Below are 26,705 nucleotides of genomic sequence, written 5' to 3' on the forward strand. Positions count from 1 at the left end.
GGACCTGGCCACTCCCGCGCCTCTGCCTGTTCCCTGCACCCTTCCTGCTCCCCACCTGCTCCCTTCCTCCTCCCTACCTGCATCCTTCTCCCTTCCTGCTCCCCACCTGCTCCCTTCCTGCTCCTCACCTGCTCCCTTCCTCCTCCCTACCTGCATCCTGCATCCTTCCTGCTCCTCACCTGCTCCCTTCCTGCTCACCTGCTCCATTCTTCCTCCCTACCTGCATTCTGCACCCTTCCTGCTCCTCACCTGCTCCCTTCCTCCTCCCTACCTGCATCCTTCTCCCTTCCTGCTCCTCACCTGCTCCCTTCTTCCTCCCTACCTCCATCCTACCCCATTCCTGCTCCTCCCCTGCTCCCTGCCTCCTCCCTACCTGCATCCTGCATCCTTCCTGCTTCTCACCTGCTCCTCACCTGCTCCCTGCTTCCTTCCTACCTGCATCCTGCCCCATTCCTGCTCCTCACCTGCTCCCCTCCTGCTCCTCACCTGCTCCCTGCTTCCTCCCTACCTGCATCCTGCTCCCTTCCTGCTTCCCCACCTCTTCCCTGCTCCCTCCCTGCTCCCTGCTTCTTTCCTACCTGCTCCCCACCTCTTACCTGCACCCTTCCTGCTCCTCACCTGCTCCCTTCTTCCTCCCTACCTACATTCTGCACCCTTCCTCCTCCTCACCTGCACCCTTCCTCCTCCTCACCTGCTCCCTGCCTCCTCCCCACCTACTCCCTTCTTCCTCCCTACCTCCATCCTGCATCCTTCCTCCTCCCCACCTCCTCCCACCTCTTCCCTGCTCCCTCCCTGCTCCCTCCCTGCTCCCTGCCTGTCCCGGGGCGCCCCGAGCTGTGCTGAGGTGACCCGGGTGCCCACCCTGAGGGTGCGGGCAGAGTCCCAGGGGCGGGCAGTGCTGGCAGCACCGCTGCCCAGCGGCTGAGACTCTCCAGCAAGCAGCGGCGGGGGGAGGCAGGGGTGCCGCGCGTCCCCTCCGTGGGGTTGCCCACTCACGGTCACGGGTGGGCAAGCGCGGGGCTGGGGGTCTCCCCTTTGGGGATGGGCACGGGGGTGGCACCGGCGGCCCCGCGGGCGCGGGCGGTGCCAGGGCAGGGTGCGGTGCCCCGCGCCGGCGTGTGCCAGCCCCGCGGACATGTGCCAGCCCCGGGATCCCGTCGGGAGCCGTGCCAGCCGCGCCAGCCCCGCGCACGTGGCACCAGCCCCGCTCCCCGGGAAGCTCCGGCGATGGAGGTGAGACCCCCGAGGGTCGGGGGTGCAGGAGGGGTCCTGGCCGCACGCCCACCCCCTCCGCAGAGTCCGGTGCCCCGCGCCCCGCGGGTGCCCCGGGCGGGGACTGCCCGGCGCTGCCGGTGCCAAGCGTGCCGGACCTTTGTCCCCTGACGCCGAGGGGCCCGCGGGGCCCAGCGCCGCTGAAAAGGGCCCTTTGTCCGCCTCTGGCCGGGGAATCCGCTCCCCGCGCCCGTGCCGGCACCGGCACATGACCGCGGCCCCGGAGCCGGACGGACGGAGCGAGCGGCGGCCCCGGTACGGCCGCGGCGAGAGCGGGTGGGGGTCCGAGCCTTGCCCCCCTCACGGCAGGTACCACGGTGGGGACAGAGTGCCCGGGAGAGGGTCCCGACCTCGGCGCTGCCGGTGCCACCTTGCGCTGCCCCGGTGTCGGGTCCCGGGGGCCCCTCCTGTCTCTCCGCTCCGGGGTCCCCGGTGGTCTCCGCGCCCCGCGGGGTGGGTGCGGCTGTGCTGGGGTTGCCGGGGTCAGTTTGGCACGCGATGGCCCCGAGGAGGCGTTCGGTGGGGCTGGGGGTCGGGGGGGGCTCTGCCTTGTGATGCCATGCCAGCAACTGGATGTGGTGGGGGGCACCGGGGGTCTTGGAAGCCCCCGAGACCCCGCAGTGCGTGCGTGTGTGTGTGCGTGTGTGTGTGTGTGTGTGTGTGTGTGTGTGCGCACAGGGGTGTTCCTGTGCCGTGCACACTGCGGTGCTTCGCCGGGGCGTGCCTGCAGCCAGCCGGGCCCGGGCACACGCGTGTCCACCCGTGTCCACCCGTGTCCACCCGTGTCCACACCCAGTGTGCTCACGCACGGGGGAGCTGCACACACGCCTGTTCTCCGCTCCAGATCCCGTTCCTGGTACCGCCTCTAGCTCCTGGCACCGGCTCTGGGTCCCACCGGTTCCAGTTCCTGGTGCCAGCTCAAGTTCCTGGTACCAGCTCCAGTTCCTGGTACCAGCTCCAGTTCCTGGTACCAGCTCCTGTTGCTGGTACCATTTCCAGTTCCTGGTACCGCCTCTAGCTCCTGGCACCAGCTCTGGGTCCCACTGGCTCCAGTTCCTGGTGCCAGCTCAAGTTCCTGGCTCCAGTTCCTGGTACCAGCTCCAGTTGCTGGTGCCAGCTCCTGTTGCTGGTACCAGCTGCTGTTCCTGGTACCAGTTCCTGGTACCAGCTCCTGTTGCTGGTACCAGCTCCTGCTCCTGGTACCAGCTCCAGTTCCTGGTACCAGCTCCAGTTCCTGGTACCAGGTCCAGTTTCTGATACCAGCTCCTGTTCCTGGTACCAGCTCCTGTTGGTGGTACCAGCTCTAGTTCCTGGTGCCAGCTCCAGTTCCTGGTACCAGCTCCAGCTCCTGGTACCAGCTCCAGTTCCTGGTACCAGGTCCAGTTTCTGATACCAGCTCCAGTTCCTGGTACCAGCTCCTGCTCCTGGTACCAGTTCCTGCTCCTGGTACCAGTTCCAGTTCCTGGACCAGCTCCTGTTGCTGGTACCAGCTGCAGCTCTCGGCACCAGCTCCGGTGCTGCTGGCCGAGCCGGTGTGCCGGTTCCGTGCCGGTGCTGTGCCGGTGCTGTGCCGGTGCTGTGCCGGTTCTGTGCAGGTTCTGTGCCGGTGCCGGGCCCACAACCGAGCGCCCAGCCGGGGCGGGCAGTGCCCAGCGGCTGCGGGACTTCCCTGCGGGAGCGCCGGGCGGGGTTCCCCTCTCGGTGGCTGCCGCGGTGGGGTTAACCCTCTCCGCGTTTGGTGTACCGGTCACAGCTGCCCTCTCTGGACTGGGTGTACTGGTTGTACTGGGCAGTTAAACCCTGTCTGTTCGGTGCACTGGGAGCACTGGTCGGGGTTAACCCTCTCCATACTGGATGTGCTGGGAAGAGTTAATCCTCTCCGGATTGGTGTACAGAGGAGGGTTAACATTCTCCATACTGGGTGCGCTGGTCACAGTTAACCCGTGCCGTACTGGGAGCACTGGTTGGGGCTGGCCCCTGGTGCTGGCCGTACTGGGAGCACTGGTCGGGGTTGGCCCCTGGTGCTGGCCGTACTGGGAGCACTGGTCGGGGCTGGCCCCTGGTGCTGGCCGTACTGGGAGCACTGGTTGGGGTTGGTCTCTGGTGCTGGCCGTACTGGGAGCACTGGTCGGAGTTGGTCTCTGGTGCTGGCCGTACTGGGAGCACTGGTCGGGGTTAGCCCCTGGTGCCGGCCGTACTGGGAGCACTGGTCGGGGTTGGCCGTGGTGCTGGCTGTACTGGGAGCACTGGTCGGGGTTGTCCCCTGGTGCTGGCCGTACTGGGAGCACTGGTCGGGGTTGGTCGTGGTGCCGGCCGTACTGGGAGCACTGGTCGGGGTTGGCCGTGGTGCTGGCCGTACTGGGAGCACTGGTCGGGGTTGGCCGTGGTGCCGGCCGTACTGGGAGCACTGGTCGGGGTTGTCCCCCGGTGCTGGCCGTACTGGGAGCACTGGTCGGGGTTAATCCTTCCGCGCCGGGTGCCCGGGGGTGCCTCCCCCGCGGGGTGTGCCCGCTGTGGAGGGTGGGGCGCTGAGATGAGGCGCCCCCCGCCGCCCGCCCCCCGCCCCGCCCCTGCCGCGAAGCCGGAGCCGGTGCCGGTGCCGGTGCGGGCGGAGCCCCCGGGGCCATTTTCCCCCGGAGCCCCCGCGGTACCGGTGCCGGTGCTCCCCGCCGGTGCCGCATCCCCTCCGGAGCCCTCCCGGTGCCGGTGCCGTTTTCCCCCCCGGTCATGCTCCCCCGTGGCGTCTCGGCGGACATCGTGGGGCTCGGTGAGTCCCCGCGCGTGGGACCCCCCTCGCCCACTCCCCCGTGGAGGCGGGAGCGGCGTGGGGGGCGCTCGGGGGATGCTGCGGGGCTGCCGCAGGGCTGGGGGGGGGGGCTGCGGCGTGGAGGGGTGGTGCGGGAGGGCTCCGCTGGGGCTGCGAGGGGTGTTTGGCTGCTGAGACCCGAGTCTGGGCGCAGAGGGGTCCCTGTGGCCCCCCCATAGCTGGTGGGGGGAGGCGGCCTCAGGCCTGGGGTGAGGGGCTGCTGGGGGGACGTGGGCGATGGAGCCGCTGACTCAGGCTCGGCACCGCGCTGTCCCCCACGCCCGCCCCCCGCCTGCTCCCCCTCCCTTACGCCCCCACGCCCGCCCCCCATCTCTGCCCCACGCCCAGCCCCCTGCCGGGGTGCCGGGGGTCCCGGTGGGTCCGGGGCTGCCGGTGATGTCGCTCAAACCGGGGTCCCAGGGCGCCGGGAGGGCCGCGCGCTGTGATGTCGGAGATGCCGGTGGCTCCCGGTGCCGGGCCCGGTGGTGCCGGGCCCGGTGACTTTCCCGGTTCGGAGCTTCTGCAAATGGCGCCTGGGCCGCGGCAAACGCCCGGTGCTGGCGGCTCCCCGGGGAACGAGCCCGAGCCGGTGTCGGGGCTGCGGGGCGCGGGGCGGAGGTGGGATGGCGGAGGTGCCGGGGTGGCGGAGGTGTCGGGATGCTGGGGCAGGATCACGGAGGTGCCGGGATAGCGGGGGCAGCGGGATGGCGGAGGTGCCTGGATGGCGGGGGCGGGATCACGGAGGTGCCGGGATGATGGAGGCGGGATGGCGGAGGTGCCGGGATGGAGGGGCAGGATCACGGAGGTGCCGGGATCAGAGTCATCCCCGCCGCTACCGGCACTCGCCGTCCCGCTCCCCTGGGAGCACTCCCGGCACCGAGGTTCTGAACGGGCACCGACCCCGGCCGAACCCGGCAGCCGCTCCGGGGCACGGAGCCGGCCTGGCCGCTGCCCCGCTGCCGGTCCGGTCTTGTCTCCCACGGCTTCGGGTTCTGCCCGGGCGCGCCCCGGCTGCGGCGGTCCCACGGGCAATTCCCGGTGCCGGACCAGCCATCCCCGCGGGGACCGTGACCCTAGCAACACCGCCCTGCACGGCACGGTTCGGCACGGACCCGCTTCCCCGGGGCTGTCCCGAGGGGTTCCGGCAGCGCCGCGATCACGACCGTGATTCCGCCGTGTGCTGCACCGGGCGCTGCCGGTGCTGCGGTCCCGGTGCCCGGTGTCCCTGGCACCGCCTCTCTACCGCAGGAGCCGGGGTCGGCGGTACCGGGGGTCCCTGAAGCGAGAGGGGGGCAGTGGGGATACCGGGGGTCCCTGGTGCCTCGGTACCGGGGGTCCCTGAAGCGAGAAGGAAGGAGATGGCACTGCCGGTGGTCCCTGGTGCCGCGGTACCGGGGGTCCCTGAAGCGAGAGGGGGGCAGTGGGGATACCGGGGGTCCCTGGTGCCTCGGTGCCGGGGGTCCCCAGCGTACGAAGGCGATGGTCCCGGTCCCGGGGGTCTCTGACGCCGACCCTCTGTGGCAGGAGCCGGGGTCGGCGGCGATGGCGGAGGAGAGCTCGAGTGGCAGCAGCGGCTCGCCTGGCGCCGGGGACACGCTGCCCTGGAACCTGGGCAAACACCAGCGCTCGCAGCGTGCCAAGGCGGCCGCGGGCAACGGGACGGTGCTGGACCCCGCCGAGAGAGCCGTCATCCGCATCGCAGGTACGGCCCGGGGCTCGGGGTGTGACGGGGGGCTCGGGTGTGACGGGGGAGCGGGACCGTGAGTGGGGGGCTCGGCCTGAGCCGCTGTTGCGGGTGGGGGGCCGGGGTGTGTCCGGCGCTCTGGGACGTCACCCGGGGGGCTCAGCGTGCGCGGTGGGGAAGGAGGGGTCGGCGGTGTCTGGAGGCCCGTGGGGCGATGCCGTGGGAGTCCCACGGGGGTCGGGAGATCGAGCTGTGCTGAGGTCGGGGCAGTGAAGCCGCTCTGGGGGTGCCGAGCCGTGCCGAGCGGTGCCGTGCCGTCCCCATCCGGCTGCCGGTGTGTCCCCACCGACGCTCAGCGTTTCCCTCCCGTAGAGCGCTCAGCCCCCCCGCGGCACAGAGCCCTCCCCGGTTATTTCCGTTACACCTCCCGTCCTTCCCCGCCTCCCTCTCCTCCCTCCCTCCCTCTGCTCCCCGCCCCCCTCATCCCCCCCCGCCGTCGCTGTCCCCGCTCGAGTTTCGGGGCATTAATGTCTATTTTTAGGGATGACGATGCCCCGTCCCATGGGGCCGGTGTGTCCCCCCCCGCCCCAGCTCGCCCACGGCTGGGACTGCGCTCCGAGGGGGGAGGGGGGTTGTTGGGGGCCGCTTGGGGTCCCCTCCGTGCCCCTCGGGTGGCACTGGGACACGGAGCTTTAAAATCCCTCTGTCTCATGGGGCTGCTGGGGGAGTCCCGGGGGGCGTGAAGCCCCTGTCCTCACCAGCCGGAGGGGACGCGGGGGTCTCTGTGAGGGGAGGGGTCGCCGGGTCTGCCCCTCGAGCGAGGATGGGGAGGTCGGGGTGCGAACCGGGGGGGTCCCTGCGCCGGCTGTGGGGTGCACCAGGCACCCCCACCCCATCTCTGACCACATGCGCCCCCAGCCCCGCACGGTCCCCTATCATCTGCGCCCCCCGTCCCTTATCACCCACCCCTCGCCCCCCTCGCGCTGCTCTGGGCACGCGTGGGTGCCCCACGGACGGGACCAGCAGTATCGGGGTTCGGGCAGTGCCAGTTTGTGGGGCGTAGAGGACTTGACTTGCCCCGCGCCCCACAGGGTGCCCTGCCCCACGGTGCCGTGTCCGTGGGTGCCGTGTCCGTGGGTGGCGTTTCGCGGGTCGCGGCGCGCCTCGGGGCGGTGTCCGGCGGTTCCTTTAAAGGGCTGGGCGGGGGCATGTCCCGTCCCCTGTCCCGTCCCCTGTCCCGTCCCCTGTCCCGCGCCCCTGCCCGGCCGCGGGGTGCGGGGCCGCCGGACACGCCGGACACGCCGGACACGCCGGACCCCGGCCCCGACCCCCACCCCCGCCCCCCAAAAACTCCCTCCGCCGCCATGGCCGCCGCCTGCCCCCCTCCCGCGCCCGAAGAGCAGGACTTCATCCAGGCCTACGAGGACGTGCGGGAGCGCTACAAGGGTACGGGACCCCCGCCCCACCGCGGGCCGGCCGGGGGGCGCCGTGGGGCGCGGGCCGGGGGGGCGCGGGGGAGGGAGCGCGGCTGCTCATTCCCATAATTGGACACGAAGGGCACCGCCGGTCCCGGCACGGCCGGGGGGGGCCCGGGGGACACGGCCCGGCACCGCGGACCCCGCGGGGAGACCCCCGGGCCGCTGCTCCCGCCGGGGCTCGGTGCCCGCGGGCGGGTGGGGAGCTGTGCCCGCGCCCCCCGGGGTGACCGGAGGGGTGGGTGGCGGTGTGTGGGGCAGGGGGGTCCCTCCGGATGTTCTGGGGACGGACGTGCTGCCCGGTGGCCGGGGGCGGCGCGGGGGAGGTGCGGGGGCGGGGGGCGGCGGAGCGCCGGTGCTCGGCTGTGGCACTGGTGGCATCGGTGGCATTGGTGGCACTGGTGGCATCGGTGGCATCGGTGGCGTCTCGGGGTACGAGCCCCGCGCCGGGGGGTGGGTCTGACCCCGGGGCTGTCCGCAGTGCCCCCGGTGCCCCGCGTGGCCGAGGCCGCCCCGGTGTCGGTGTCGCGGCGTGGGGCCGGCAGCGGCCGCGGCCATGCCCTTACATGGGAGCGGGCGCTGCGAGCGGGGGGAGCCCCCCCGGCCCCACGCCGGGGGTCCCAGCTGTCCCCGTGCGGGGTCCTGGCCGCTCCCACCCGCGTGGGACCCCGCTGTGGGGCTGGGGGAACGGCCTGCGGTCCCTGCTCGGTGCCACCGTGCCCTGTCCCCCGGCTGAGGGACCCAGATCTCAGCACGGCCCCGGTGCCACCGGCAGGGATGGCACAGGGTCCGGCAGCTGCTGTCCCTCAGCGGTGCCAGGGCACCAGGGATGGGTCGGTGAGACTTGGCAGGCAGTGCTGGGCAAGTGGCAGGGGTTCATTGTCACCGTGCTGTGCCACCCGTCCAGGTGCTGGCAGGGGTTCATTGTCACCGTGCTGTGCCACCCCTCCAGAGGCTGGCAGGGGTTCATTGTCACCGTGCTGTGCCACCTCTCCAGGTGCTGGCAGGGGTTCATTGTCACCGTGCTGTGTCACCTCTCCAGGTGATGGCAGGGGTTCATTGTCACCGTGCTGTGCCACCTCTCCAGGTGCTGGCAGGTGTTCACTGTCACCGTGCTGTGCCACCCCTCCAGGTGCTGGCAGGGGTTCACTGTCACCATGCTGTGCCACCCCTCCAGGTGTTGGCAGGGGGTCATTGTCACCGTGCTGTGCCACCTCCCTGGGTGCTGGTGGGTTTGGCTTTGTGGGTCCTGATGTGTCAGTTTGGTGTCATTCTGCTCCCACCTCAAGCTGTGCCACCAGGCTCAGTGTCACACTCTGGTGCCCCTCACCATGTGCCACCAGGCTCAGTGTCACACTCTGGTCCCCCTCACCGTGTGCCACCAGGCTCAGTGTCACACAGTGTGCCACCAGGCTCAGTGTCACAGTCTGGTCCCCCTCAAGCTGTGCCACCAGGCTCAGTGTCACACACAGTGTGTCACCAGGCTCAGTGTCACACCGTGTGCCACCAGGCTCAGCGCTGTAGGTCCCGGGGCGGGTGTTTGGTGTCACCGTGTCACCCCACACTGTCAGGTGCTGGCAAGTTTGGTGTCCCCAGTGATCCCACCTGGCTGGGTGCTGTTGGACACGGGCTGGGCTCCGTGTCACTCCTCGGTGGGTGCCAGGGTCTGGTGTCACTTTGTGCCTCACCGAGAGTGGGGGTTCCTGTCACCCCTGGGGCTCGGTGCCACGGCCCGTGGGTGGGCACAGGTGCCCGGTGGCCGAGTGGCCGGAGAAGGACAGTTTGTCTGGAGGGGCGGTGATGTCAGGGCTGAGGCAGCACGGCCGGGAAGCCTCAGGAGGGGTGACACAGCGGCGGTGGGCACGGAGCCCATCGCAGCGGGTGATCCCTGCCAGCGCGGTGGCACGTGCCAGCCCTGGGGCACAGAGCCCGGGGCACCCAGCAGCCGCTCTGCCAGGGACTCTGCCACGCGTGGGGCAGGGCTGGGGCGCCTGGAGGTGGCCCTGGGCACCTCGTGCCCTCTCTCTTAGAGCCGTTAGTGTGGCACAGGGCCTTGGGCACTAAAGCCAGCCTGGAGGACACCATCTCCAGTGCCACCATCACCACTGTCATTGTCACTGTGGCAGCTGGGCCCCAGGCTTGGCATCCATCGTCACCTGTGGGGCCCCTGAGACACCCCGGCCCTTCGCCAGGGTTGTGGGGTGGAGACCGTGCCAGGATCCCCGCCAGCATCCCTGGACATGGCTGGGGGTGACAGTGGCCACAGTGCAGTGACCATGTCACAGTCCTTCCCAGTGTCCCTGGGAGTGGACAGTGGCCCAGTGGCTGCGCTGTGGTGACTATGCCACAGACCCTCCTGGTGCCGCTGGGGCTTGGGGGCTGGTGTCACCTCCTGGTGTCCCTCCTGGTGCCCCTGGGGCTTGGGGGCTGGTGTCACCTCCTGGTGTCCCTCCTGGTGTCACCTCCTGGTGCCCCTGGGGGCTGACTGGTGTCCCTCCTGATGTCCCTCCTGGTGCCCCTGGGGCCTGGAGGCTGGTGTCACCTCCTGGTGTCACCTCCTGGTGTCCCTGGGGCTTGGGGGCTGGTGTCACCTCCTGGTGTCACCTCTTGGTGTCCCTGGGGCCTGGGGGCTGGCCAGTGTCCTGAGCGTGGTGGCCACGGTGCGGCGGCTGTTCCGCAATCTCTCCTCAGAGACTGGATGGTGGCAGCAGTGGTTACGGTGTGGTGGCACTGTCAGGGTCCTTCTCAGTGTCCCCAGGGCTCTGGGGGTGGCAGTGTGGTGGCCATGCCACAGTCCCTCTTGGTGTCCCCGGGTGGTGCCGGTGCCAGCGGGGGCAGCTGGGGGGGGTCCCCTGCCCCACTGAGGGACAGGGTGAGCTTGGGGGGCTGTGCTGGAATGGGGGGGCTCGGCACGGGGGGCACTGTGTGTGCTGGGGGGGGGGTCTGGGGGTGGGAGCACACTGCTGGGGGGCTGTGCTGGAATGGGGGGGTAGGGGGGCTCTGTTGGGGGGGCTGTGCTGTTGTTGATGGGGGGGGTCTCTGCCGTGCCGGTGGCACTCTGTGCCGTGCCGGGGGTGCGGGCCGGTCCCGGCCGCTGGGGGGGGCGGTGTCGGTGCCGCAGGGGCGGGGGGCTGCGGCGGCGGGGCGGGGCTGCCGCCGGGGGGGCGGGACGGACCCGCCCCGGGGCTGCGGGACCGGCCGGCAGCGTGCGGGAGCGCGGGCGGCCATGGAGGGGGCGCGGGGCATCCACCACGAGATCGCCTCCCTCAAAGGTACCGGGGAAAGGGGCGCCGCGAGGGGTCCCGGGGCCAAACCCACGGGGACCGGAGAGAATTCCGCGTCCCGGGGAAGGTTCCGTGTCCCGCGGGGGGAGGGCCGCGTCCCGGGCAGCTCCAGCCACGCCGCATCCCTCCCGTGCCAATGTCGCAGCGCGGGCAGGAGGGCGGGGGTCACCGGGGACGCCCCGGCATCACCGGCATCCCTCCGAGTTCCTCGGTGCCGCCAGGCCCCCGGCGGGCTCCGCCGTGGCGGTGTTACCGAGCCGTGTTACCGAGCCGTGTTACCGAGCCGTGTTACCGGGCCGTGTTACCGAGCCGTGTTACCGAGCCGTGTTACCGAGCCGTGCTGCAGACCGGCGCGCTGGGGCGTGAGTAACGGGCACCGGCGGATGCCGGTCACGGGCGGCCACCGGCCCCCGGGGCACCGCAGCGGGCGGAGAGCCACCGCGGGGCTTGGGCTGGAACGGAGCCCGGCGAGGGTCGGCATGGGCCCGGCGGGAGGTGGGATGGACACCGGGAAAGTCGCGATGGAGCCCGGGAGCCTCAGGGTGAACTCAGCGAGGGTCGGGGAGGGATGGACACCGGCGAAGGTCGTGATGGACCCCGGGAGGATGGGGATGGGGTGGACCTGGGGTGGGTGGGGATGATCCCAGCAAGGTTCGGATGAACCCGCCAGGCTCAGGCGCTGTCGCAGGCCCCAGCGAGGGATGCCAGGTCGTGTCCCCTCCAGCAGAGCTGCGCCGAGGCTGATTTACGGTGAGAAATGTCCCGGCGCCGGGACCCCCGCCGGCATCGGCCTCATTAGGAGCCGGCCCCGGCCGCGGTGCCCTCCGCAAACAGCCGCGGCTTTGTTCCGCTGGGCGCGGGGAGCCCGGCGGCCCCGCCAGCCCCCAGCCCTGGCACCGGCACCGGCGCTGGCACCGGCACCAGGACGGCAGCGCCGGGCCCGTGGCCAGACGCCGCTGCCACAAGCGCTGCCCGCCCCACATTTGGGGGGCTGCTCGAGGGTTCCGTGGGTCGTAGGGGTGAGGGGCTCATGGGGTGCACAGGACCGGGACCTGCCCCAGCCCCTCCTGCTCCCGGCCCGCCCCGGGATGCGGCGCGGCGAGCGGAGCTGCGGGGCCGATGCGGGAGGGCTGTTCCCGGTGGGTGCGGGGCGGTGCGGGCGCCCTGCCCAGCGCGGGGCAGCGGCGGGACGCTGGCGGTGGCCCCGCTGTCACATCGCGTTGGATCACGGCGGGCGGCGGGCGCTGACGCGGCACTTCCCGGAGGAGCCGCCGGCGCGGCCGTGACCCCGCTGCGGGCTGGGGGTGCGGGGCCGGGCTGGGGGGGCGCGCTGCTGCTGCCCCCATCACTTCTCTATAGATGCCCCCATTGCTCCCTCCATGGCAGACACCATCGCTCCCCCATTGCTGCTCCCATCATTTCTCATCCCTGACCCCCTTTGTCCCCATCCCTGCCCCCATTCCTGCCCTCCATCACTCCCCCTCCCTCTACCCCCATCCCTGTGCCCCATCACTCCCCCTCCCTCTACCCCCATCCCTGCCCCCCATCCCTGCCCCCATCCCTGCTCCCCATCACTCCCTCTACCCCCATCCCTGCCCCCCATCTCTGCCCCCATCCCTGCCCCCCATTCCTGCCCTCCATCACTCCCCCTCCCTCTACTCCCATCCCTGTCCCCATCCCTGCCCCCATCCCTGCCCCCCATCCCTGCCCCCCATCTCTGCCCCCATCACTCCCCCTCCCTCTACCCCCATCCCTGCCCCCTATCCCTGCCCTCCGTCACTCCCCCTCCCTCTACCCCATCCCTGCCCCCCATCCCTGCCCCCCATCTCTGCCCCCATCCCTGTCCCCCTCGCTCCTCCATCTCTCCCACCCCGCTGGGATTTGGGGGTGCTGTGGGGCTCTGTGGGTGCAAGATGCCGAGGTGGGGCTCAGACAGGCAGCTGCTGCTCTCTGAGGGGATTCCCTTTGAGGGGGTCTGGGCACCCCAGTGCTCCCAGTGCTGCTGCACCAGCTGTGCTGGCACCCCAGTGATGGGGGGATCTCACAAGGGGAGCCCCACTCTGCCACCCCACTCTGCCACGCCGCTCTGCCCTCCTCTGCCACCCCGCTCTGCCACCCCGCTCTGCCCTCCGGGATGGGGAAGTTGTGCAAGTGCTGGAGTCGCCAGTTCATGCACATCAGGTTTTGGGATCCCCGGGGCCTGGCAGCTCGGGGCGGGCACCCCACAGGCAGCAGCCCCCCATGCCTGGCTCTCTGCTCCCCACCAGTAAATCCCAGTGAACCCCATCGGCCCGGACTGGGCTGTCGGGGCAGGGGGGTGTCCCCCCATTCCCCCAAGGCTGCCGGGGGCTCCTGCTGCAGCCTTGCAGGGGTCTCACTGCGCTTGGCCGGGGGTGCTGAGGGAGCCTTGGGGGGGTTCCTCCCCTTTTGGGGTCTGTGGGCCTGGGATCCCCCCAGCGTGGGGGACACCCTGGCGCCCCAGTTGGCCCCGCACGGTTCCTCCTGCTCTGGGAAGGGTGTGCCACTCTCACATCCCCTCACACACAGGGAGGGTCGGCGGTGCCGGGGCTCTTCCCAGCCCCACGGCGGAGTTGGGGGTCCCGCTGCTGTGCCATGGGGGGGTCCCCGCGGTGCCGCTGGGGGTTGTTGGGCGGTTCTCGGTGCCGGGGGGTGGGGGGAGCGGCAGCTGCCGCGTCCCCAGCTGCCACCCGGAGGGTGTGGGGTGGCGCAGCTGTGGCACCGCCGGGGCTGTGTCACTGCCGGGGGGTGTGGGAGCCGTGGGGTCCCCCTGGGGATGCCGGGACAAACCGGGGCAGGAGCAGAGCAAACATTGACGTGGCAGGATGTGGCTGCCGAGCCCTGCCGGGGTGCCCCTGCCCGCGCCCATGCCCGTACACCTGCCGGTGCCCCTGCCCGACCCCCACCCGGCTCTGCCTGCCGCCCGGCAGCGCGGGATGCTCGGGCGGGCCCGGAGATGCCCCGCTCGGCTCAGGGACAACCCTCGGCTCAGGGTCCCCTCCGGGGCACTCCACGGGGCCGGTCCCGGGGCGGGGCGGGGCAGGACCCGCGGGGGTTCCCACGCAGGAACCGGCCGGGTGGGTCGGGGCAGGGGGGGGGAAGCGGGAGGCGGGTCCGGCCGTGTCCCCCCCGGGCGGGAGCCGGGGCCGGGGAGGGGCCGGTGGTGACTCAGGGCTGGGCCTGGGGCCCCCTGACCCCCCCGACCGGGGGTGGAGCCGCAGCCGCTCCCGCCGTGCCGGCAGCCAGCGCCGCTCCGTGTCGGATCGCGCCGGGACGTGCCGGGCCATACGGGGCTGTACTGGACTGCGCTGGGCTGTGCCAGGCCGTACCGAGCCGAACCGGACCGTACTGGGCTGGGCTGGACCGCAACTGAGCCGTGTCGGACCGTACTGGGCTGTACTGGACCATAGCGAGCCGGGCTGTGCTGGGCCATACTGGGCTGTGCTGGGCCATACTGGGCTGTGCTGGAGCAGCCCGGGCTGTGCCGTGCGGAGCGGTGCCGGACTGTTGAGCTGCTCTGGTGAGACGTGCCCGAGCCCCGCGCCCCGCGCCCCGTGCCCCGCGCAGCTCTGCCCGCGCCATGGTGGCGGGGATGCTGATGCCGCTGGAGCGGCTCCGCTCCATCCTGGAGCTGCTGTTCCGCGAGGGTGTCCTGGTCGGGGAGCGGGACGGGTGCCCCCGGCGCACCCACCCGCAGCTGCCCGGCGTGGCCAACGTGGAGGTTCGGCGCGCCATGGCCTCGCTGCGCTCCCGCGGCCTCGTGCGCCAGACGGCGGCCTGGCGACACCTCTACTGGTACCTGACGGACGCCGGCGTCGCCCACCTGCGCCAGTACCTGCGGCTGCCCCCGGACGTCGTGCCGCGCTCCCTGCAGCGCGTCCCGCGCCCCGCCGCCCCCCGGCCCGAGCCCCGCCGCGCCGCTGCCCCCGCCGGCACCGGCACCGGCACCCACCGGGCGCGTCCTGCCGCCGGTGACCGCCTCTACCGCAGGAAGGACGAGGGCGAGGGGCACGTGGAGCGCGTCGCCGTCACCGCGGGGCAGGGGCTGTCCCAGCCGCCCCCCCAGCCCAGCCCGGCCGCAGGTACCAATGGGCGCCCCGGGGTGCTCCTGTGCTCTCGTGGGTGGCGGGCACTCGAGCCCCTCTGCTGCCAGGGGAGGTCTGGGACAAGGACAAGTCCTTAAGCTCCCCTAAACCCCCCTGTTTCCCAGCCGAGGATGGGGTGGGGGGTACCTGCAGACCCCTGGGGAGGAAGGAGGGTGCTGGGGGCCTCCTCGCTGTGCCCCCCTAACCCCACGGGGACGCTCTGCAGGAGTGGTCGCCCACGGGAAGCCGGGGTGCAGGGAGGTGGCTTCCCGGGGTCCCCGAGAGGCCGGTGGGGTGACGGGACCAGGGGCGCTGCAGGGGTGGCATCGCTGCCGCCCTCCCGGGCTCCACCGTGGTGGGGAGGAGGCTGTGCCAGGGGAGCGGGGCCTGGGGGCATGTGCTGGGGGGTGCCCGCGCTGTGGGGAGCAGTGCCTCAGAGGGTCATGGCGGGGAGCGGGGCGACATTCCGTGGGGATTTTGCACCCCGAGGTCCCCACTGGGCATAGGGTGGGTCGGATAGACGGCGGCAGCTGGGGCGGGCAGTGCTGCTGGGGAGGGGGCTGCGACTGCGGGGGGGTCCCCAACCCCGCCTCCCTGGCGACACGCGATCCCGACACACGATCGGCGGCAGCTGGACCCGGCGGGGGTGCGGGGCGCCCGGTGTCCCACCCCCCCGGGCGGGGCAGCTGTGGTGTCGCTCCGAGGCGGCGATGCGGGGCCCCCCCCGTTCCCCCCGGGGTGTGAGTCAGCCCGTGGCCGTGGGCAGCCGCCTCCGGTCCAAGTTTCCAGGCTGGAGGCGCCGAGCCCGTTCCCTGCCAGCGCCGTGAGTCACCGGCCGGCGGGGGGGCCGGGCCCGCGGCGCTGCTGCCCCGTGGGTGCGGGTCCTGCGTGGGCGGCACCTACGTCCCGTGGGTCGGGAGGGGTTCCCCGAGCTCCGGCCAGGCGGTCACACCTCGCGCGGGGCTCCGGGGCTGCGGTCGCTGCTCGAACCTCGCGTGGGACGCGATCGTGGCCGTCCCGTCCAGTCCCGCCGTGCCAGCGGATCCGGCTCCAGGCTTTCCCTCCGCCCCGACAGCCGCTGCCGGAAAACCCGGCCTGGAATAGCCGCTTGCGAGGACGGGGTCTCGCCGGCGGCGGGGGAATTGCGGGGTCCCCGCGGGGCGGAGGGGATCCCGGTACCCCCCAGAGACCCCATTTTTCCCCCTGCCCGGGGGGACGGCCTCCTTCAGCGGCGGGGCCGTGCCGAGGCTCTTAGTCCTGATGTCACGGCGACCCCCGAGGTGACGGCCCGGTGACCCGCCCCGGTGCCGGGGGGTCCGGGGGTCCTGGGACGCCGCCGCGGTCGCCCCGTCCCGCCCCCGCCCGTGTCATGTTCTAACTCGGGCTCGGTGACGGGCCCCGGTTATTTATATCGACACCCGCTCGCTGCCCGCCCCCCCCCAGCCCCCGCCGCCACCGGCGGAGCCGCGCTGCGCCCTCGCTCCGCGCTCCGCACCTGCCCGCACCCTGCCTGCCCATGAAGGTCGTACCGGGTGGGTGAGACCGGTGGGGCTGCGGAAAGGACGGGAACGGGGGGGGCTGGCGCCGCCGGGGCGCGTTGTTCCGGGATATAAAAAGCCGGGATGAAGGGGACACTCCGGGAGGGGGGGGACGCGGAACGGGGGGGACACGGGGGGGCCCTGCCGGTGCGGCGGGCAGGAGGCGGCTCCGCGCCGCGGTTCGGGAGGGGTTAAGGCGGAGAGGGCGCTGCCCCGCGGGGGCGGGCGCTGGTTCGTCCCTGACCCGCCGAGCCCGGCCGGTGCCGAGCCCGTCCCGTGTCCCTCATGGAGGACACCGGGTCCCTGTTCCCGTCGCTGGTGGCGGCGGGGCACGCGGCATCCCTCGCCCTGGTCTGGTACTGGCGGCGGCAGCGGGACGAGCCGGGGGGCACCGGTGAGTTCGACTCCGCTCGGCCCCCCCGCCCCGCGCTCGGCTCGGCCCCTCGCCCCGCCCACCCGCCCCGGGGAAGGGGGAGCCAACCGACACCGGCAGCCCCGCTGGGTCCCGCTGGGTGGGTGGGGGTCCTGGGGGGGCCCCACGCACCGTGGGGTGGGGGACAAGGGGAGAGACGCGCCGCCCTGGGTTCCGGGGAGCTTCACCTGCCGTGGGGGAGCATCCCGGTGGGAGTGGTACCCAAGGGGTGGGAGCGATGGTACCCAGGGGTGACTCAGCACCGGCAGAGTGTGCCCCCCGCCCGGTGCCGCCGCCCCCTGCCCACCCTGTCCCCTCTGGCACGTTTTCGAGTGGAGGTCCCGCCAGGAGCTGCCCTGGCACCGAGCTGGTGCCCAAACCCTTCCGCAGCATCCCCATCCCGAGGCACGAAGGTGCCAAATATTTTTGGGGACGGGTATCTGGTGACAGAAGGGGCCGGCAAGGGCCGAGAGGATGCGGGTGTCTGGGGGTCCTCTGAGACCCCCACACGCAGCCCCGGCGCGGCCGCAGCCGTATCGGAGCTGCCGGGGCGGGCCCCGGCCCTCCCCCCCGGTACTTTCCAGGGCGTTGGCTGCGGCTTCCGTCGGTCTGTGTGTGGCACTGGGCACCGTCACGCGGCCGCCGCCGCTCCGGGATGGCCCCGTTCCCGCGGCCGCCGCGCTGGGAATCCGCCGCCGAGCCCGCGGCCGGCGGGAGCCGCGGCGGCCGGTGCCGGTGCCGGTGCCGGTGCCGGTGCCGGTGCCGGTGCCGGTGCCGGTGCCGGTGCCGGTGCCAGATAAGGCGGGCAGGGCACCTTGGCCGGGCCGGAGCCCCCGTTGCTCACGGCCGGGGGGGCCGCTGGCTGTCCCTGGCGCCGGTCCAGCCCGAAGGACACCCCCAAGGTCGCACCTGCCGGGGCCCATCACCGCGCTGCGCCGCGCCGCGCCGCGACCCCCCCGGGCCGGGAGCTCCCGGGGGGCTCCGGCGGCACCGGCTGCGCTGGGCGGCGCTCGGGGCTGCGCTTCTGCCGTCCCTCGGCGCCCGGGGATGCGCCCCGGTGCTGCCCGTGCCCGCTGAGCCACGCCGGGACAGCGGTTCGGTTTAGAGCGCTGCTGGTGAAACCCAAGTGGTGGGGAAGGGGGGCTACCCGGTGCCCCCGGGGGGCTGCCCGGTGCCCACGGGGGGCTGCCCGGTGCCCGCGGGGGGTTTCTCGGTGACCACAAAGGGCTGCCCGGTGCCCACAAAGGGCTGCCCGGTGCCCGCGGTGGGTTTCTCGATGCCCACAAAGGGCTGCCCGGTGCCCGCGGTGGGTTTCTCGATGCCCACAAAGGACTGCCCGGTGCCCAGAGGGGTTTCTCGATGCCCACAAAGGACTGCCCGGTGCCCGCGGTGGGTTTCTCGGTGCCCACAAAGGGCTGCCCGGTGCCCAGAGGGGTTTCTCGGTGCCCACAAAGGGCTGCCCGGTGCACACGGGGGACTGCCCGGTGCCCGCGGTGGGTTTCTCGGTGCCCACAAAGGGACTGCTCGGTGCCCACGGGGGGCTGCCCGGTGCCCGTGGGGGACTGCCCGGTGCCCAGAGGGGTTTCTCGGTGCCCACAAAGGGACTGCCCGGTGCACACGGGGGGTTTCTCGGTGCCCACAAAGGGACTGCCCGGTGCCCGCAGTGGGTTTCTCGGTGCCCACAAAGGGACTGCCCGGTGCCCACGGGGGGCTGCCCGGTGCACATGAAGGTGCCCGCAGTGGGTTTCTCGGTGCCCACAAAGGACTGCCCGGTGCAAATGAGGGACAGGCTGTGCCAGCTGCTCTCGCTGTCACTTGTGGCACAGTGCCAAGGCAGGTGTTTTCCGGGGACGCCCCCGCTCAGCCGGAGCTGCAGTCCGGTTCTGCATCGCCGTGCCCGCGGGCAGAGGGCTGGAGGGCAGAAGGCTGCGGGAGGCTCGGGCGGGCACCAGAGCTTGGCAGCCTGGCGGCGGCGCCGGCTGCTTTTGGCAGCAGGATGCCGCTGTTTGTTTGGCTCCGCTCCGGTTTCCAAGGTTGCCAGAGACGTGGCGGCAGTGGGCGGGTGGGGGCCCCAGAGGTTTGGGAACCCCCCCGTGTCCCCCTTTCCGCTGCACTCAGCTTTTCCACCGCGCTGGCGGCTCTGGCGGTGCCAGGCCGGGAGCGGTGCTGGATGTCGCTTCTGGCCGCAGCACTGACTCACCGGCCCCGAGGGACCGTGGCTGGCAACCACCGGCATCCCCGGCGCGGCCCCCCCGGCACGGCCTCCGCCCCCCGGCACTGCTTCGGGCGGCCACGGGGAAGCTCTTCCCGCCGCTGTCCCACGTCCTCCGCGGTGCGGCCGTGGGAAGCGTCCCGGAGCCGTGGGAAGCGTGCGGGAAGCGTGGCGGGCGTGGCAGGAGCATCCCACGGCACGCGTGTCCCGTTGCAGGCGGTGTTCCCCGCCGGCCGCTGCTATCGCCCCGGCTCGGCCCCCCTGCCCCCGCCGGCTCCTTATCTCCGCAGCGCACATGGGACGCTGCCGCTGCCGTGGGTCGGCACCGTGCCACGCCGTGCCGTGCCGTGCCGTGCCCAGCCCCCACTGCTGGGCCTTGCTGCTGGCCTGGTTCATCCTGGCGGGCTTGTGCCATGTTGGGTTTTAACGCTAGACCCCCCCCAAGGCCCCCGAGACCCCCCGAGACCCCCGTGCTCCCCGCAGCAGGGGTGTGCCCTGCCCCAGCAGCCCCCTCAGTACTCGGGGTGCTGGCACGGGCTGCAGCCGACCTCAAACCACTCCAGTGCCTCCCTGACGGGGACCCTGTGCCATGCCACGCCTGTGCCTGGCCGTGCCCGTGCCATGCCCGTGCCATGCCCGTGTCCCTGCCTGGCTGTTCCAGCCCCTCCAGCTTTGTCCCCGCTGCCCGCTGCGCTCTGCCCGCAGCCGTGCGGGCCCGGGGGGTCCCAGCAGAGCGGCCGGGGCTGGGCTCCGCGCTTCCCAGGAGCAGGAGGAGCCGGGCTGGCGGAGGCCGTGGGCTGTGTGAGTCACTGGCCGCGCTCTGGCCGCGCTCCGGGCGCGGATTCCGCTGCACTCCCACCAGACGCGGCCGGACGCCGAGCGGGGCGGGGGGCGCCGGGCCGGGACCGCGATGGGCTTCTCGCTGTGCTGCTGCTGCTGCTGCGGGCCAGGAGAAGGTGACCTGCGGGCCGGGGGGTTGGGGGATCGGGATGCCGTGGCATCCCCCAGGACCCCCGTCCCGCCGCAGGCCCCTTGACAGCACAAACAGATCCGGCCCTGCGTGTGCTGGCGGGCTCGTCCGACCGCGGGGCGGGGGCCCAGGGGGTCCCGGCGGCTTGGGGGGCGTCTGTGGGGAAAACACCCACCGGGAAACACGCTGAGGGCTCCCCTTGGCACAGGGACCCCTGTGGGGAGAAGAAGCCGGGAGGAATGGGTACTGGAGTTAGCGGTTCGTGCTGGGGCACCGCCCCCGGGAGCTCTGTGTGCGTGGAGGGGCCGGGACGCGGGTGCTGGAGATGTCGGGGTGCCCCGGGACTGCAGCACCGGCTGCTCCGGGGGGCTCCGGGGGGAGCGGTGCGGGTGGGGGGGAAAGGGGAGTGCAGGGTGCCGGCTGTGCGGGGTGCGGCGTCCCAGCACGGGGGTGCTGAGCGCAGGAGGGGTGTCCCGTCCGGACATCGCCCCGGGGTGTGGGATGGAGCTCCCCCGGATCGCAGGGACGGGGTGCTCCCCCCGGATCGCTCCGGTTTCCCCGGGTGCTGCGGGCGGTGGCGCAGCCGGGCCCGCTGAGGGGAGGGCGGGGCGGAGCGGGGCGGGTCCCGCCCGTTTCCCCCCCCGCCCGTCCCGTCCCGTCCGCCCGGTGCCGCCGGTCGGTCCCGGCCGTGGGTCCGTCGGTGGGCGGTGGGTCCCGTCCAGTCCCGTCCGGTGGAGCCATGTCTGGTCCCGGTGGGGACTGGCTGAGCGGCGGCTCCGGGCCCGAGCGGCGGCGGTACCTGAGCGCCCGGCTCTGCTGCACCGGTGACCGAGGGGAGCGGGGCCGGGGGGCGCGGGGAGGGAGCAAGGGGGGGGTCCTGGGGCGGGAGGGCAGCGCGGGGGGAAAGGCGGCGGGGGTGCGGGAGCGGCGGGACGGGGGGGATCGGCAGGGCGGGGGGACACGGGGAAAGGCGGATCCCCCCCTCGAGCAACGCCCCCCGTGTGACGCCGCCCTCGGGGCCAGGCCGGGCTGCGCCGAGTCGGGGCGGGCCGTGCCGGGAAGGGGTGGTTGTGTAAATGTGTGCGTGTGTTTGTGCTTGTGCTGCCTCCCACCTGTGTGCGGGTGCGCGTCCCTCGCGTGTGTCCGCCCGAGTGTGTCTGTGCGCTCAGGTGTGCACAGGTGTGCATGGGAGCGCGTGTGAGCTGCACGTGTGTCTGTGAGGGGGTGCGTGTGTCCGCCCGAGTGTGTCTGTGCACTCAGGTGTGCACAGGAGTGCGTGGGAGCGCGTGTGAGCTGCACGTGTGTCTGTGAGGGGGTGCGTGTGTCAGCCCGAGTGTGTCTGTGCACTCAGGTGTGCACAGGAGTGCGTGTGAGCTGCACGTGTGTCTGTGAGGGGGTGCGTGTGCACGGGAGTGAGCTGCTGCACGCTCATGTGTGTGCGAGCGTGGTGTGCATGGCTCTGTGTGGCTGTGTGCATGTGTGTGCATGCTTGTATGTGTGTGTGCATGTCTCTGTGTGTGTGTGCATGTCTGTGTGTGTGTGTGCATGTCTCGGTGTGTGCACACACGTGTCTGTGGTGTACACACACACCTGATGTGTGTGTGTGTACAAATGAGTTACACGCAGTGGCACACAGATGTATTCTGTGTTTGTGTGTGCACAGGCTGTCCCAGTGCATGTGTGTGTGTACAAATATGTTACACACAGTGGCACACAGATGTATTCTCTGTGTGTGTGTGTGTGCACAGGGTGTTCTGGTGTGTGTGTACAAATATGTTACACACAGTGCTGCACACCCCGTGTGTGTTTCTGCACACATGTGTGCGTGCCCTGTGTGCATGTGCCAGTGTCTGTGTGTCTGTGTGTCTGTATGTCTGTGTGTCTGTGTGTCTGTGTGTGCACGCCATGTGTCTGTGTGTCTGTATGTCTGTGTGTCTGTATGTCTGTGTGTCTGTGTGTGCATGCCGTGTGTCTGTGTGTCTGTGTGTCTGTGTGTCTGTGTGTCTGTGTCTGTGTGTGCACGCCATGTGTCTGTGTGTCTATGTGTCTATGTGTCTGTGTGTCTGTGTGTCTGTGTGTCCATGTGTCCGTGTGTCTGTGTGTCTCTGCATGCACGCCGTGTGTCTGTATGTCTGTGTGTCCGTGTGTCTGTGTGTGCATGCTGTGTCTCTGTGTGTCTGTGTGTCCGTGTGTCCGTGTGCGCATGCCGTGTGTCTGTCCCAGCCCATCTCCCCGTGCCCACCCACCCTGGCGCGCTCCCACACCTTGGGGAGCCCCTTCCCTCAGTGCCCGTGTGCCCATCCTGCCGTGTCGGGTCCCGCTGCGTGTGTCACCGCGGGGAGCCCCTGGTGCTGGTGCTGAGCCCCTCCCCGGTGCTGTCCCCCCACCCCTGGGCCCTGACACTCCCCCCGGTGCCAATCTCCGGTGCCTTTTGGCCCTCCCTGGCACGGGGCTCGAGGTGTCCCCCAGCCCCGGTGCGGCCGGGTCCCGGTGCCACTGCCTGGAGCCCCTCAGTGCTTTTTGCTGCCCCGTTGTACTGTCCTGGTGCATGGCGGTGTCACCGGGTGTCCCCACGGCGCTGGGTGCACCCCGCTGGCGTTCCGCGCCCCTGGGTGCCCCCAGTGTCGAGGTGGGGGCGGCTCGGCGGCTCCCGGGGGTTCCCCCGGAGCCCCGAGGGTGGGAGACGCCGTGGGAGGGAGCCGGGCCGGCCCGGTGGCGTCGGCACCCGCGGGCGAGACTGCGGCGCTCCTGCCCGGCCGGCCCGGCTGGCCCGGGAGCCGCCGGCCCGGGAGCTGCCAGGCCCGGGAGCCGGGCGCCGCCTGCCCCGGGAGCCGCCGGGGACGGTGCCAGGAGCCGCCCCGTCGGCTCTTCAAAGCGCTGGCTCCGACCCGGCGCGTCCTCCCGGTCGGTACCTGCCGGGGCCGGGGGGTGCCGGTGCCGGGAGCGCCGTTCCGCCCCTCACCCCGCAGCCGTCCCAGGCTCCCGGTCTCGGCTCCGAACCCGTTCGGAGCGGTTCGGCACACCGGGAGCGGTTCGGCCCGTGTGAGCGCGGTGCCGGACCGCAGCGGTGCCACCCTTGTGACCGCCCCGGCGGTGTCACCGCCGTGTCCCTCTCCCGTCCGGTGGCTCCTGCGGCCGTGTCGCAGTAGCCGCGGCTCCGGGGTGTCCCTGGCGCCCCCGACGTGCGTCAGCAGGGCTCCCACCGCGCTCCGGGCGCCAGATGTGCCTGTGCCAGATGTGCCTGTGCCAGATGTGCCTGTGCCAGATGCGCTCTCGGCGGAAAAATGTGCGTGCCGGGGCTGGGGCCGGGCCGGTGCCGCCCGCATTCCGCGGCGGCCGCGCTGGCTCCGTCCCAGCGGGCATCGGCCCGGCTCGGCTGCCGCTCCCTGACGGGCCCCCGCACCCACAGCGGGTCACGGGTGGGTGTCGGGGTGGGTGTCACGGGTGGGCGGGGGCGGCAGGGCTCTCGGGGCGCCGCCGGTGCGCGGTTGGACCGTGAGTCACGGCAGGACCGGGCCACAGCCCCGTGTCCTTTGGACTCCGCACCGAGGACGGGCGATGCCCGTGCTGTGGAACGGGGTGTTGGGGTGCAGACATGGATATTGAGGTTCAGACATGGATATTGAGGTTCAGACATGGATACTGGGGTGCAGACATGGGTGTTGGGGTTCAGACATGGATATTGGGGTGCAAACATGGGTGTTTGGGTGCAGACATGGATGTTGGGGTGCAAACTTGGGTGTTTGGGTGCAGACATGGGTATTGGGGTGCAGACATGGGTGTTTGGGTGCAGACATGGGTATTGGGGTGCAGGCATGGGTGTTGGGGTGCAGACATGGATATTGAGGTGCAGACATGGATATTGAGGTGCAAACATGGGTGTTGGGGTGCAAACATGGGTGTTTGGGTGCAGACATGGATATTGGGGTGCAAACATGGGTGTTGGGGTGCAAACATGGGTGTTTGGGTGCAGACATGGATGTTGGGGTGCAAACATGGGTGTTTGGGTGCAGACATGGGTATTGGGGTGCAGACATGGGTGTTTGGGTGCAGACATGGGTATTGGGGTGCAGGCATGGGTGTTGGGGTGCAGACATGGATATTGAGGTGCAGACATGGATATTGAGGTGCAAACATGGGTGTTGGGGTGCAAACATGGGTGTTTGGGTGCAGACATGGATGTTGGGGTTCAGACATGGATATTGAGGTTCAGACATGGATATTGGGGTGCAAACATGGGTGTTTGGGTTCAGACATGGATGTTTGGGTTCAGACATGGGTATTGGGGTGCAGACATGGTGTTGGGGTTCAGACACGGGTGTTTGGGTTCAGACATGGATGTTTGGGTTCAGACATGGATGTTGGGGTGCAGACATGGTGTTGGGGTTCTGACATGGATATTGTGAAAACATGGATATTGAGGTTCAGACATGGGTATTGGGGTGCAAACATGGGTATTGGGGTGCAGACATGGATGTTTGGGTTCAGACATGGATACTGAGGTTCAGACATGGATATTGGGGTGCAAACATGGGTGTTTGGGTGCAGACATGGGTGTTGGGGTTCAGACATGGATATTGGGGTGCAGACATGGATGTTGGGGTTCAGACATGGGTATTGGGGTGCAGACATGGATGTTGGGGTGCAAACATGGGTGTTGGGGTGCAGACATGGTGTTTGGGTGCAGACATGGATGTTGTGGCTCAGGAAGTGGCCCTTAGGGCACTGATGTGTGTGTTGGGGTGCAGACCTAGGTACTGGGGTGCTGGCTAGGCCAGGCTGGCAGCACCCAGGGCACCCACGGCTGCCCTTCCCCCAGCAGCTGCCACCCCTGCCATGGATGACGTGGGTGACGTTGGTGACGTTGGTGACATGGGTGCTGTGGGTGCTGTGATTGACAGGACTGGCAGCTCTGTGTCACCCCAGGGGACTGGGGATTCTCAGCCCGTGCCAGCCACCCTGGGGGTCCCCGCAGAGGGACATCCCGGGGGGATGCAGCATCCAGTGGGGTGCAACCCCTGAATTTGCCCTGTGGTCCCCTCAGCTGACGTTGTCACCCACTGGGAGAGGGTGGTGGGAGGTGAATCTCTGGGGAAGGGGAGTTCCTACACTGCTGCCAATGCCCCCACCCGATGTGAGAGCCTGTGGGGGCTGTGGGGCACAGGGCAGGGTGGGGGGTGCTGTCCTGGGGTGCTTGTAGGGAGCAGAGCTGCTGGTGGGGCTGGTGTGTGCATGGGGGCACATGGGGGAGCCTGTGGGGCACAGTGCCCCATCCTGGGGATCCTGCAGCCCAGGGGATTGTGACCTTGAACCCCTCAAGAGGGACCCCAGGGATCTGAGCCCCTCAAATGTGGGCCCTGGGACTGGGGCTGGTGAACCTGGGGGCTTGAGCCCCAGGTGGGGGGAGCTGGGGTCCTACAGCCCCAGGGTGTGGGCTGGGGGTTCTGAGGGGGTCCCTGGGCTGTGGCACCGCGTGGTGCCAAAACCCCCACAGGGACTGAAGGTCCCAGCTGGGGCCTGGGGTGCTGGGGAGCTCCTGACCATGGGGCCAGAGGGGTTCTGGGCATCCTCTGTGAGGGGCAAGGAGGGTTTTGACCTGCAAACCTGGGGGACCTGAGCCTCCAGAGCTTGGAAACCTGGTGGTCCTGAGATGTGGTGGCTGGGGGTCCAACAGTCCCAGGCTGTGGGCCCCACCCCCTTTGGACTTATGGACCTGAGGGTCCCCAGACCCCGAGGTGTGGGGCAGGGGGTCTGGCCACCCTGGGTGAGGGGTGAGGGGTTTCTGAGCACCCCGATCTTCAGGAACCGGGGGTCCCGCTCCCCGCTCTCGCAGATCCGGGGGTCCCGCTGCCCCGTGTGTGGGGCTGGGGGCGCCGGCTCCCCGTGGAGCGTTCCGTGGTTGCTCCGTGGCTCCGTGTCCCATCCCGCCTGCAGGCGCAGGGAGGGAAGGGTTAAAGCTCAGGAGTTTCCTGTGGGCAGGGTCGGGGCGTGGGGCGTGGGGCGTGGGGCGGGGGGAGAGAGCCCCGTCTCCTCCCCGGGCCGCCCCACTCGCGGCGGGACCGGGAAGGGAGCGCAGCTGTGTCGGGGCTCGCTCAGCATGTCGCGGCCGCGGCGCAGCTCGGAGGAGGCTCCGGCGGTGGCCGCCCGGACGGGCTCTGAGGACAACCTGTACCTGGCCGTGCTGCGGGCGGCCGAGGGCCGCAAAGGTACCGCGTGGGGCGTGGGGGCCGCAGCCTCGGCATCCCCACCTGGGCCGGTGCCCCCGGGCAGCGCCCCGCACCGGGGCGGGGTCCCCCGTGCTGGATCCGTGTCCGTGTCCCCGGGGCTCTGGGCCCCCGGCGGGCCGTGGGGCAGCCCCCACAGCAGAGCGGTGTCCCTGGGGCAGGGGCGGTGTCCCCAGGGCGGGCTGCGGGGCAGACCCGCACGCCGGGGCGATGTCTCCGGCCGGGCTGTGGGGCAGACCCGCACGCCGGGGCGGTGTTGGTGGGGCGGGCTGTGGGGCAGACTGCAGCAGACCCCCTCGCCGCCGCCCAGCTCCATCCCCGGTGCCCTCGGTCGCTTCCTGCCACGCCCTGCCCGGCCGGTCCGGCCTGGCCCGGCTCTCCCTGCGCCGCCGCCCGTGGGTGTGGGGTGGGCGCCGCTCGGGGACCCCTCGGGTGTCAATGCTGTGGGTGCGGGTGCCGGGCTGTGGTGTCGGTGCCCCCCGCTCGGCGCGCCCCACGTTTCCTTCCTTCCTTCCTTCCTTTCTTCCTCTCGTACCGTGGCCGCTCCTGGCCCGGCACGCCCTGGCGGTGCCGCGGGGCGCTCGGGCTGTGCAGCACCCCGGGGTGCTCTCCCGGCGGGGAGGGTTGGCTGTGGGGCGCTGGGTGCCGCGTGGGCAGATCCCGGCACGCTCCAGCAGGGCAAGACCCAGCACGCAGCGCCCGGCTCGCCACGGCCGGGGCAGCGG

The 26,705-nt window shown here is 71.2% G+C and overlaps 1 protein-coding gene across 1 annotated transcript in view; it reads left to right on the forward strand.

Moving 5' to 3' along the window:
- The first annotated feature begins 14,104 nt into the window (after positions 1 to 14,104).
- Positions 14,105 to 26,705, forward strand: part of PLEC (plectin) — an 81,290-nt gene continuing 68,689 nt past the window's right edge. The window contains exon 1 of the mRNA XM_072924331.1: positions 14,105 to 14,621. Within this exon, the coding sequence (XP_072780432.1) occupies positions 14,120 to 14,621 (502 nt within the window). The 5' untranslated portion in view covers positions 14,105 to 14,119. The remainder of the gene's footprint in view (positions 14,622 to 26,705) is intronic.

This window comes from Taeniopygia guttata, chromosome 2, assembly GCF_048771995.1.
Source record: "Taeniopygia guttata chromosome 2, bTaeGut7.mat, whole genome shotgun sequence".
Lineage (NCBI taxonomy): Eukaryota > Metazoa > Chordata > Aves > Passeriformes > Estrildidae > Taeniopygia > Taeniopygia guttata.